The sequence below is a fragment of the Euwallacea fornicatus genome, chromosome 6 (genome assembly GCF_040115645.1).
Source record: "Euwallacea fornicatus isolate EFF26 chromosome 6, ASM4011564v1, whole genome shotgun sequence".
Classification (NCBI taxonomy): Eukaryota; Metazoa; Arthropoda; class Insecta; order Coleoptera; family Curculionidae; genus Euwallacea; species Euwallacea fornicatus.
The window spans coordinates 945,731-958,914 of record NC_089546.1 but is presented as its reverse complement, the minus strand read 5'-3'; the positions used below and the strand labels follow the sequence as shown (position 1 = coordinate 958,914).

The 13,184-nt window shown below is 34.5% G+C and overlaps 1 protein-coding gene across 1 annotated transcript; it reads left to right on the top strand.

Annotated features, from left to right (window-relative positions):
• Positions 1–7,166: 7,166 nt before the first annotated feature.
• Positions 7,167–8,936, top strand: LOC136339653 (UDP-glycosyltransferase UGT5-like). Its single transcript, XM_066283067.1, has 3 exons — positions 7,167–7,490; positions 7,541–8,365; positions 8,420–8,936. The coding sequence occupies exons 1-3, from the start codon at positions 7,244–7,246 to the stop codon at positions 8,917–8,919; spliced, it is 1,572 nt and encodes a 523-aa protein (XP_066139164.1). The 5' UTR covers positions 7,167–7,243; the 3' UTR covers positions 8,920–8,936.
• Positions 8,937–13,184: the final 4,248 nt, after the last annotated feature.

The window sequence follows — 13,184 nt, the reverse complement described above, 5'->3', positions numbered from 1 at the left end:
CGTTCATAGAGGAGTTCGTTGGATGGGTTGTGTAAGGGGTTTGAGGGATTTCTTATCTTGGTGATCAGTCTAAGTGCTATTTGTTCCGTGGTCTGTATATGCTTTCTGGTTTTGTCGGTAGCGTTTGATCTGAGAATGTGTCCGTAGTCAAGCAGCGGCCTACAAATGGCTTTATATATTTTGGTTGCTGTTCTGGTACTGATTCCCTTGTTCTTGTATGTGAGTGCTCTAAAGTGCTTTGTCCTTTTTATAATTTCAGTCCTCGCATTTTGTATGTGTTTCGTAAATTTCAGCTTATTGTCTATTGTTATTCCCAAATATTTTATGTAGTGTCTTGGTTCAGTCCTGTGACCGTCCGCCATTATTGCAGGTGAGTTGTCTTTAATTTGATAATTTGGTATTATCAATTGGTTTTTAGTGGCGTTCGGTATTAGTCGCCATTTGTAGAACCACGCCATAGTGTTGTCCGTTAGTGTTTGTAGTTTTGCTACGGTTTTCGCGGTAGTTTTGTCGTGTGCAATCAATGCCGTATCGTCCGCGTATTGTAGTATGTATGCAGTTTTGTCGATGTGCTTTTTGTCTAGCCGATTGTGGTTGTATATGTCATGGCAATAGACGTTATAAAGAAGGGGGGAGAGTGGCGATCCTTGTGGAAGCCCTTGTTCGGGAGAAAAAGGAAAGGAGAGAGTGTTGTTAATGCGTACTTCCAATTGTCTGTTTTCGAGTAGATTTTTTATTATTTTAAGTAGGTACGTTGGTGTTTTAAGTTTGTATAGTTTGTATAGTAGACCTTTGTGCCAAACACTGTCAAATGCTTTGTTAATGTCCATGAATAAACATGCTGATTTCCTGCCGCTGAGGTGTGTTGTTTGTATGTTGTTGGTTAGTATGAAAAGAGGATGAACAGTCGAATGTTTTTGTTTAAATCCGAATTGGTGTGCTGGTATGTGCTGTCCGATCAGTTTTTGTAGTCTGTTTTTTAATATGTGTTCATAAACTTTACTTATCACCGGGAGTAGTGTAATGGGCCGGTAGTTTTGTGTTAGTGTGGTATTCAGTCCGTTTTTGGAGATGGGTATGATTATGCCTGCTTTCCACGTATCTGGTATTGTCTTAGTTGCGATGCAGTCGTTAAGTGATTTTTGTATGAGCTCATGAGTTTGTGGAGTTAGGTTTTTCAGCACCTTACTTTTAATGTTGTCTCTCCCCGGTGCTGTGTCTTTCATGTGAGTCAGTGCTTCTTCGTATTCAGTGTCCGTGATTGTGTGGTATGTGTGGTCTGCATCTTGGTTAAAATAGCTGTCATACCAGTCATTTATCAGGGTCCAGTTTTGCTTATCGAAGTTAGGGTTTTGAGAAGTTGTGAAAGCTTTCTGAAAGTGTCCGGCGAATGCATCGGCCTTGTCTTTGTCTGAGTGATGTTCTACCCCGTTTTCGTAAATGGTGTCTATGTTGTTGTTTTTTTTGTATCGCGACAGTCTTTTTATTTTCTGCCAGTATGACTTTCCGTTGTCTTGTTCAATTCCTTGGCAGGCTTCGAGCCATTTTTCCTGTCTGAATTGGTAAAGCAGTGTTTTAATATTTCTGTTTAGGCTGTTCATCCCTCTTTTCAGCTCATTGTCCTGGGTTATCATGTATTGTCTGTATAGGTCTCTTTTGTTTTTAATCAGTCTTAAGATGAAGTTAGGTATTATATGTTGGTAAAATGGGTTTCTCACTAGAGGAGTAAATTTCTCAATCGCCAAGGATAATTGTTGCTGCAAGTTCACTATAGAGATTGGTTCTCTTTGTGTTTGTACATATTCGTGTACATGCTGCTTTACTTTGTCCGTGTCTGTCCTGTTGAGGTCTAATTTCTTAGTCCTTTCTTCAGAAAGTGAAGGTCGTGTCTGTTCCAGATCAATGTTAAGGACTATGGCCAAGTGATCGGATCCTAGCTCGTTGGTTAGGTGTATATTGTTTATGTTATTTGTAAGGTTTCTTGTGTGAATTAGTACGTCTGGCGTTGTGTCTTGGTTCTCTGGCATCAGGAAAGTTGGTGGTGTATGTTGTTTTATAAAGTCGGAGTTTTCTAAGAACCTGTCCAGTTGTCTTGTCTTGTTTCTGTTGAGGTTGAAGTCTCCAATAATGATCGAGTACTTGAAAAGGCATGCTTTCGTCAGTAAGTTTTGTTCTATGTTAGAATGTGGATGAATGTATACTACGAATATGTGGAGTTTGTTGTCTAGGTAAGGGATCGTAAAGTGCAAACATTCATTAAGGGGATTGTTTAGAGATGGGAGATTGGCTTTGCCCAGTTTTATTTTTGGTTTAAGTAGGACCGTTGCACCCCCCCTTGCATTATCAGCAATGTTGCCATGTTTACAGATATACTGTCAGTCTCTGTATGTCGGAGTCTGTCCTGGTTTAGTTTTGGTCTCTACAAACATGCAGCCGTCGATTTTGTTACGTTCTATGTAATTGTAGATCAGTTGTTTTTTGTGGTTTAATCCGTTGATGTTGGCATAAAGCAGTTTTAAATTGAATGTCCCGTATTCGTGATTGTCTGTCTCAGTTGTTCAAGGGGTTCAGTTTGGGAGGTCCTGTTAGGCAAAAAATTAGTATTATGTATGGAAAAGCAGTATGTTGAAATATCTTCTAAAGTAAACGATAAATTAACATTTTTTAACTATAAAAAAATTAAGATAAAGAATAATTTAGTTTAAAAATTTAAACTCGTTTACCATTGGCGTGTGCAACAAAAAATTGCAAGGACAACGTATTCACAATCTCCCCGTTCTACCCACTCTGGTTTCAAATTTTTTACCCAAACTATAGGAAAAGTAGGCCTTTTCATACTATGCATTACAAATTTCGTTAAAATATGTCAAAAAACACCGAAGTTATTAAGAAAACTAATTGCTTTAACAAATTCAACACAGTATAGTGATTATAAGACGCCAAAAGAAAAAAGTCGCATAAGAAAAGTGTAATTATATTTGCTTAAGGAATCTGTGGTTGGCGAAGCGGCCTACTAATTTGCAACATCCTGTATGAAAAAACCAGATACATATCTCCTGCCATCCAACCGTGTTCCCATCTGAAAATTAACTAACTTTAATCCTAATTTTTCAAATTGCATTTTTATCTGTCAAGAGTTTCAATGGATGCATCTAGGACACACATAAGATTTATATTTCTCCATTTAAACAATAAACGGCACCTCACAAATTTCTAAATTGTCCTGAAAACTTTCAAAAAGTAAAGTAAAAGCATATATTTACCACTTTTCAAACTTTAAGCGCCAATATCTCGAGCATCCTGTAAGAAATATGTTATAGTTTTACAAGTACAACGTGCAACTTGAATAAGATCAAATTTGTGCCTTTTACTTTATTTTACCCCAAATCGATTTCTTCATCATGCCAAACATCATAAAAAACATCGATTATAAAACTCATTGGGAAATGTTATCTTTAGGTAATTAGTGTTATTTTAGAAACCTCGCTTCGCCCGTCCCGTTGAATTCCACTCATTATATAAAACAATACATATCCTAACTGATTATATAAATAGCTACTTTAGTCCGTGTTTGATTACTTTTAGATTCTCTTCTGAACATCTTTGCCTTTACATATAATAAACTGAAAATTTGACGCGTGGAAAAGACCTTATGGGATATTTACGAGATGCACAACATATACAATTTTAAAATTTAAAGCAATTTCCAAGTTCTGTGTATTAAAAGTATTCGTGTTGTACTTGAATTTAATCATAAATTTCAAAGGCGAAATGGGAAATTTCCAGTCATCAGTAAAACGGAACTGAAAATGAAGAACAAACACAATTTTCAAAATCACTGTACATCTCTAATGCATATATCAAATTTCGAAATATTCTGTATAAAGTGGAATGTTTTTGAAAAGTTTCTTCAAAACCTGCTTTAGATATAGGAACATGATTTAAATAAAGTTCGAATCAAATTCAAAGTATCCGAGTTTAACAAAACTACTGTAGAATGATATAAAACATTATTTGAAATCTCTCGAATATCCTGGAATAACTTTGGATATTTCCTGGATATTCAGTAATTCTCTCTTATTCGTAATGAAAAATTATGTTTAAAAAAGTGCTGTAAAGGAAAAATAAAACATTCAGGAGACTTTCTTCCTATTTTAACGATAAAAACGTAAAATGTTTGAAAGATATACATGACATCCATAACTCGTAAACTACTGTAAAATAAAGTTATGCAACAAAGCATTCTATGAAACTTCTCGAATATTTTAAAAGTATTAAGAAGTTTTTTTTACACGAAATGACAAAGTATGTCCTAAACATTTTTCAGAAACATTATCTTTTTGAGAACATTTTTGAAACTTCTCTTACATTCTGAAACATTTAACCAAATTTTAGACCGGAGCTTGCCAAATCATGGAGACCGATTTATAATATTCAGTGAATGCTCTCGAAAATTTTAAAATAGGTTTTAACATTCCAGAAGTTTCTTTTCTGCTCGAAATAAAGAAGATCAATTTGTCCAAAAGTTGCCAAAATAGCATTAATTTGTTCTTAGACTATTCTTGAGGGTTCTTAAAATATTCCTTACATTCTGATTCAACTCAGCATGTTTTAGAAGTTTCCATGTATTTCATATGAAACACAGAGTTCGACACAGAACAAAAATAAAATATCGGAAAGTCACATAACCATTTTAAACTAACATAAAACTTTTAATGAAATTTCTAGAACATATTAAAATAAAAAGAGAAGTTCTACGAGTTTCCTTCCTACTCGAAAATGAAAAAATATGTTCTAAGAAGTTGAAAAGTGAACTATTTTTTTCTAGTATTTTTTGAGTATTTTTGAAACTTTTTATGTAACCTGGAGGAAATCAAAAGTAGCATTTTAGAAGTTCCACCCACTCTTGGATGAAATGTTAGCGAGAAAGCAATTCGAAACATCTGGAGATTTCTGAACCAGTCTGAATTAAAGTGAAGCGTTCTCGAGACTTATCCAACATTCTAGATCAAATTGAAAATTTTAGATGTTTCCTCAATACTGAAAATACAAAAAAATGTTCTATGACATCTACCAAGCGTCTGGCGATCATAAAACCAACCGTAGGCTAATTTAGAGAATTTTTAAATGTTCACGTTCTAGAAAAATTTTCAACGTTCAAAAAGTTTCTCATCCCATGCTCGAAATGATTCAAGGAAGTTGAAAAAGCATTCCAAAGCCAATAAACTTTTGTACCATTTAAGCACACAGTGCTTTCATTTGAAGCATCTTGGAAACTTCTTCAATATTTCAGTTCGGAATGTGCTATAATTTCGCCCATACGTGATAAAAAAATACAGGGTGAGTCGGGAGGATCGTGCCAAACTTCAAGAGCGTGTTGTACATGAAAAATAAATGTAAAAAAACTAAAATGTTGTTATCCGATTTTCGTTTGTTCACAAGTTATAACGTAAATAAAATAAAAACATAAAATTAAAAAAAATTATAAATTTCATAAGAAATTCCATAAATTAACGTTTGGATATCATAGTAAATGTTCAAAAATATTGCCATTAACTTCTAAACATTTTCGGCTTCGTCTATGAAGAGCATTCGTTGCGCTCCTGATTGTTTCATGTCTTTCTTTAATAGCAGCTGCAGCATTTCTAATGCGTTGAATTAGTGCATCTTGAGTGTCCACTTTTACTCTGTACACTTCAGTTTTAAACCAACCCCACAAACAATAGTCTAGTGGTGTGAGGTCTGGAGACCTTGGAGGCCAACTAATAGGGCCACCATGATCAATCCAACGTCCAGGAAAGGTACGTTTATGGTAAATAGAATCCTACTTAAAAAAATTTATTTACGCTATAACTTGTAAACAAACGAAAATCGGATAACAACATTTGAGTTTTTTTACATTTATTTTTCATGTACAACACGCTCCTGAAGTTTGGCACGATCCTCCCGACTCACCCTGTATATATTTTAAAATATACTTTAGACATGCAAATCTTTTTGAGCTCCTAGATTCCAAGTATTCTCAGTTAAGCTAGCTGAAAATGTTTACATTCTAGATCAACTTCAAAACTTTCAGAAGTACATTCCACAGTTGGAACAAATGAAAATTACAAGTCTATATCAGTTTGAAGAATTCTTGAAACTTCCATAGTTTTCTAGATACACTAGAAATGTAATACACGTGTCTCTTGTTTAGAAAGGGTTCTAAAAAGTTTTCGAGTGAAATGCAAAACATCCGAGATTTTTAAAGCCACTATCAATTTATTTAAAAAAAAAACGAGTTTTCCACACGCATTTGCGTTAAAAAAATTGTTTTTCCACTCATGTGGAAAAAAAATTTAGGTGTTATTTTGCCACAATGATAATATTTACAGTTAGATACTTTTCCGCACTGATTACACTAAAGTGATTGTTATATCGATTCATCAAACAAAATGTCTCAAATTACAATATGTACCTAAAAATATATTATTCTTGCCTTGTACGGAAATAAGTGTCTTTCTGCCTCTAATAAAAAAAATAACTATTCTATTTAAAATTAACTAGGAATGGTTTTTTGAAAAGTCCTTCGGCACGCTTTAGTTTTAGAGATAAACTGGAAATTTTCAGTCGTGAAAAGAACAATTAGAGCATTATGAGATGCATGACAAATTAGCGTATCTAGTTTTTCGGATTTGGCAGTGATATTTTTCAAAATCTGAGATAAAAAAAATTCAAGACCAGTTGGCCTTTAGACAGACTCCCTGTCTATGACCTTTAATTTAGGCATCACGCTAATTTGATGCTTCATAATTTCGTACAAGTACCTACCAAAATACTTATTTATATAATTATTCCTGCAATCATTTTTATAGAAACCCAATCATTAAGTATCACGCAAAGCACGCCAGAGTTGGATTTTCACTTCAACTTTCAACCAACCAAAACTCAACTGCCTTACAACACATCGTGTATAGATTTAGTTTAAACCCTAATTTTTCGTTATTGATTTGTTATCACCGTACAAAAATGCTTCAATCATGTGCGAACAAACATGAAGGAAATCCTAACCTGCACTGAATATAACTACTCTTTCACGAATAATTGTATAATGATCTATAGTAGCGGCTCGATCACGGTCCTGTTCAATACCCTCGTCTTGAACGAATCACGTGAAGGTGGCATACATTACATATAATCAAACTTAACAACAAAACGCAATCCATTTACAAAACCCCAAATCTCGGTGATATTTTCTTCAGTAATGAACACTTTAGCATATTTTGTTTTCACGATTTTACTTTTATCAGACACCAAATGCTCAAAAATACTAGGAGTTTTTCCCATAGGGGGAAAAAGTTTAAACATCTTATATAACAAACTTATGAAAAGCTTGGCCAATGCAGGTCATGATGTTACTGTCATCAGTGCATACAAGAACCTGCTTCCGATCTACAATGGTACGTACCATGATGTGCTTCTTACGGGATTTGCTGAAGACTATAATGAAAGTAAGTTGAATGTAATGTTCCGTAAGTTTTCAAACAAAAGATTTTTACAGGGATTTTGAATGAGTATCATTTGGATTTGGACCAAGTACAAGAATCATACTCTTTATTTGAATCACGAGGGATCCATGACCTATTCCTACCAGTTTATAACAAGACTTTCCATCATCCAAATGTTAGAGAACTTCTTAGTTCAAACAAAAGATTTGAATTAGTTATAGTAGAACATTTGTGGAGTGAGTCCTTATTGAGCTTTTCATCCTATTATCAATGCCCTTTAGTGGTATTTGCAAGCATGGGTGGTATCAATCCGTGGGTAAACGATATCGTCGGCAATCCAATGCCTATTTCGTATGTGCCTCATTATTGGATGGTGGGCGATTTTTCTGAAGGGCTGGAGTTTTTTCAAAGACTGCATAATTTGTTTTATTACGTAACAGAACACATTTTGATCCATAAGGAGCAGTTACCAGCCCAAAACCAACTTATCCAGCAGGCATTTCCGGAAAAAACAATACTTACAGCTCAAGAGCTTTACCATTCTCCTTCAATGGTATTGTTAGGAACGCACTCAAGCCTTCGACAAGCAGCTCCTTTATCTCCAAACATGGTGGAAATTGGAGGGTTTCATATAGATCCTCGAAAGCAACTTCCTAGTGATATACAAAAGTTCTTAGATGAAGCAACAGAAGGCGCTATATATTTTAGCATGGGTTCTCATGTTCGAAGCAAAGATTTCAGTGCAGAGAAGAAGTCTGTGTTTCTTAAATCTTTTAAGAAATTGAACATGCGAGTTTTGTGGAAATTTGAGGAGAATTTGAAAGGAGTGTCTGATAATGTCCTTATCAAAAAGTGGGTTCCTCAAACTGACGTTTTAGGTATAAGTATTTAATTTAACTCATTACTTTTTGAATAACATATAAAGCTTCCAGCTCATCCGAATATAAAGCTCTTCATTACCCACGCTGGACATGGTAGCACCCTCGAAACCATCCATTATGGTGTACCAGCTTTAATGATTCCAGTCTTCATCGATCAGTTCAATAACGCCCATAATTCCGTTTCCAAAGGTTTTGCTTTGAAGCTTTCATTCTCTGATTCAAACTTCAACGAAGAAACTTTGTCGTTGATGATCGAGGAAATGTTGAAAAATCCAAAGTACACGGAGAAAGCTAGAGAAATTTCCAAATTGTTTCATGATCGGCCCATGAAGCCACTAGATACTCTTGTATATTGGACTGAATATGTTATTAGGAACAAGGGAGCTGAGCATTTAAGACTTGGTAGTGTTAGATTGAGTTGGTATAAATTGTATATGGTGGATGTGGGTTTGTTTATTGTAATTGTTTGCATATTTGTGATTTATGGAATTGTTAGCGTATACAAAGCTTTAAGTTCCAGGAAAATTGGCAGTAAAATAAAGCTGCAGTGATTTTTTTTTTGTTTATTACCGAGTTATTTTAATAGAACTTTTATAATTCACTCGATTTATTTATGCCCAGATTGTTTTTCTGTAGTTATTTTTGAAGAACGAATGGTTGTTGAAAGCTGCCAATAAGAGCCTACAAAACCTCGTACAGGAAGGAAAACGCTACAAAAGAGCTCTCAAATTGAATTCGCAGACGCCAATCAAGCGTGAACGAAGGAAACAAGAGCTCTCTCAATAACACTTCAAAATGGAATGAATTTCAATGGAACGCACCAGATTTGCGGTGAATGAATGGTAGAAATTATTTTATGACATTCCAGGCAAGCAATATTCAACTTGAAGCAGCCCATCTGGCAATTTCTTTAAGTTAATTTCAATCGTATTAATTTTTTTTATCAATCAACTCTTTTGTACGTCTTAAAAGTTGTTGTCGTCTGCCCTAACTGGAAATTATCATGTACCTCTAGTCTTTGCGTTAATCCTCCTCACCCCATGCGCTGCTTATCAGAAACCTTTTTGTGCTGCTTCAAACCGATTACTCAAAGTCACCGCATCAACTATTATCCGACGAAAAGCCAACAAAAGGGTAAGTTACTTATAAATTGTCTGACGGTCAGTTTTGTAGGTCAAGTTTAAACCAAAGGTATTTCACATTTTGATTTGCTGATTCCTGAAGTAAACTTTCACATCTTTTACGTGAAACGGTAAATTTTCCCGTGGATAGAATAGCATGCTAACCGTAACCTTACGTTTAACTTTTACAATAGATAATTATACTCGTACAGCGCTTGTAAAAAGTATTGGAACCCGTTGATAATATTCATAAGCCCGATGTTTGAAAAAAATGCTTAAATTCATAAAAATTATACACTTAATCAAACTTATACGGAATCATCCAGTATTTTGCGAAGAAATGATTTTTGGTGAAAATTACGTGCTAGAAATTGAAAGATTAATTTCAAAAAATATTTATATTACAAGGATTCAAAGAAAAAAAAACAATTCTGTATGTAATAACGAAAATAAACTAAATGCTTTCGTTTTGTAAAAGCACGCTTTATAAAAAATTCAAATTATAAATGAAATTATGGACTCTTTGGGTGTTTTAGTAATCTGAATTTCCACCTTTAACTTCAATGCGAGAACGAAAGTGATGGGGCATGCTTCTTAAAAGGTTGTCAATTTTTCCTCGAGGAAGATTTCTCCATTCTTCAAGAACTACTTCTATCAGTTGTCCTGTATTTCCTAGACTGTGTTGACGAGCCCTAACCTTTCTTTTAATCATGTCCCATAAATGTTCTACGGCATTCAGGTCTGGAGAATAAGCAGGCCATGTTACAACTCTGATACCCTCCGTTTCCAAAGTATTTTTCGCGACTCTACTGGTATGGGATAGGGCATTGTCGTGCATAAATAAAAAATTCTCTCCAACAACACTTCTCTAAGTTGTTGTTATTGGTTGGAGCACCAAATCTACGTACCTCTAGCCAGTTAAGGTGAGTCGAATGGGATTTAAGGGATTTTTTTTTCTCCCATCATTATGTTGCCCCAAAACATTACTGTTCCCCTTTATATTTCGGAACAGATCGGACAATTTTAAACCTGACTTACCTTCCACAGCCTCTTAAAACATTGAATTGCCGATCATCAGATCTAAGACCAATCCTGGTTTCGTCCGAAAACAGGACATTTCGCCATTCGTCCATTGTCCAATTTTGGTGCTGCAAACACCAATTTAATCTAACGCATTTTTGTTGCCTCGTCAATTCGGGGACTTTCAAAGGCCTTCGTCTAAATAATTCTTTAGCTCGAAGTCCTTTTCTAATTGTTTCCACTGATACGCGTATCTTTGTCGCTTATAGAAATTGTCTTTGAAGCTCTGGAATTGTTATCATTGGATTTTATCTAGCTATTTGCACTAAAAATCGATCTTGCCGATCTGTAGTAACGTTTTGGCGACTTCTTCATGGCCTGTTCTGCAACGTTCCTAATTCTAAATATCTTGAATAGGTTTTTAAAACCACCCCTTGCGAAACACTAACTGTACGGGCAACAGCTCTTTGGGATATACGCAGCTCCACTAACGCAATTATTCTTTCCCTCTGTACATCAGATAATACCACAAAAGGCATTTTTAGGCAGTTTGAAACAAAAAATTCAAAAGAGAAAACCTGAGACATGACAACAAATCAATAAAAACACATTTCTGTAAAATACTGTGCGATTCTATATAAGTCTGGTTGAGTGTATTTTAAAGAAGGCATTTAATGCATTAGTTTTGGTGGTTAAGTTTTTCACTCCTCTCGAACTATCCCTACTAACTTTTTATTTTCATATGGCAAGATACCCAATATAGCAATATCAAACATAAGGTAATGTAATAACAGATACATAGATATACTCAGAACTAAAATTGACTCTACACTTTCCTTAAAAAATAAAATTATTAGATACAAAGTAAAGGAACTCACTATTACTTCAAACGAAATTGAAGTTCCTACAATAAATGCTCTAATAGGACCCTAGTAACAATTTGACAATAACTCAATCGTTGTTCGAACTCTTTTATGCAATTGTCCATTATTGCTTCTGTTATTAATTCTAATTCTGTTTGAGTTCCAAGACGTAATTCATCTAAATTTGATGGTTTCTTTTTGTAAACCGAACCTTTTAAGTGACCTTCAAAAAAAATCGAGGGTTGTAAGATCTGCAGATCGTAGTGGTAATTCTATTGCACCTCTTCTACTGATCCATCTCCTAGGGAAATTCCTAACAAGATATTCTCTCGCAGTTGTAGCATAATGGAATAGTGCAACATCTTGTTAGAACCAAATATGATTGCCTACTTGTTGCTCATTTTCTTCAAGAACTCTTTCGTTTACAATAAGTGCATATGCTGCATTGTTTAATTTTATTTCTATGAAAAATAGACCCATGAACTTGTAATCGATTATTGGGTTGTTCGATAATTAATGTCGTTTTAGTCTCATAGATGGCTTAATTTATACATATCGAGTAATAGTGATCTCGTCGCTTATATTTTTATATGCCATTTTAAAGGTTATGTTTTAGACTTTTTTCTGTCGAAATTGAACGTGATTAGTAAACAAGAAGTTGTTTAAAATTTAAGTTGACGATGGACTATCAAAGTGAGCATTATTGACACATTTTATTATTTTACTTTCGAAAAGGCAAAAATACAGTACAAGCTCAGAAGAAATTGTGTGAAGTTTATGGTGGGAACTGCCTTACCGAACTCCAGTGCCAGCGTTGGTTTGCTCACTTTCGTTTAGGAAATTTTAATGTCCAAGATGCACCACACACTGGTACCTCATCCACCATATAGCCCTGACTTGGCGCCATCAGATTATTATTTGTTTCGTTCTCTTCAAAATCATTTGAATGGTAAAAATTTCAATTCTGATCAAACCGTTAAAAATTAGTTAAATCAGTTTTTTACTTCTATAAATCAAGGCTTTTTCGAACGCGGAATTTTCCAACTTGCCGAAAGATGGTAAAAGGTCATCCGCCAAGATGGCCACTACATCATTGATTAATATTTATATTAATATAAGTATAGTCACTTTGAAAAAACATAAAAAAATACGACATTAATTATCGAACAACCCAATATATCCATCCATACCTTGAGCTTTTGTGAGTGTTGTGTATGCAGAGTCCGCATCTAATGAGGATTGTCTTTAGATCAGTAGCGACAATTATTTCAATGAATAAATACATTTAAGCAAAGCATTGCTTCCCTCGAAATTAAAATTCTAGAAAGGAATTTATTATTCTGAACGCCTTTTTCTTGCATCAATTATCTAAATTCCATCCTGTGATCAAAATCTTCAGGCGTCAACTATTGGGTAAGGAAATGTATAGATGAAATTTGTCTCATTTTAAAAGATTGTTTATTGATTTTAAATATACATCAAATTCATCGACGAGTTTGTTGGAAGACTGTATAGGGTTTTCATCGATAGATAAAAGAATATCTGGCACTTTATCACCACCAGGCGCTAGTCGACGTCTTCCACATTTTGGAGCAGCTTTCACACTTTCAGTTTGTTGAATTTTTTCAGTAGTAGTAGAAAATCTTTATTCACTTAAGAAAAAGCTATCGACCTCAATGGTATTTCTGCTCGTGACATAATGTTTTACCTCCCTTTTTAACAATTCAATCAAATAAACAAAAAAAAAGGAAAAAGAAAAAAATCACAATCCGTGGAAATTTTCCATCAGTGTAGTGGAAGGGAATAGGAAGC

Coding starts and splice junctions, on each gene's coding strand:
- LOC136339653 (XM_066283067.1), top strand. CDS start 7,244: ATGAACACTTTAGCATATTTTGTTTTCACGATTTTACTTTTATCAGAC. Junction 7,491..7,540: donor TGCTGAAGACTATAATGAAA/GTAAGTTGAATG, acceptor AGATTTTTACAG/GGATTTTGAATGAGTATCAT. Junction 8,366..8,419: donor TCCTCAAACTGACGTTTTAG/GTATAAGTATTT, acceptor TAAAGCTTCCAG/CTCATCCGAATATAAAGCTC.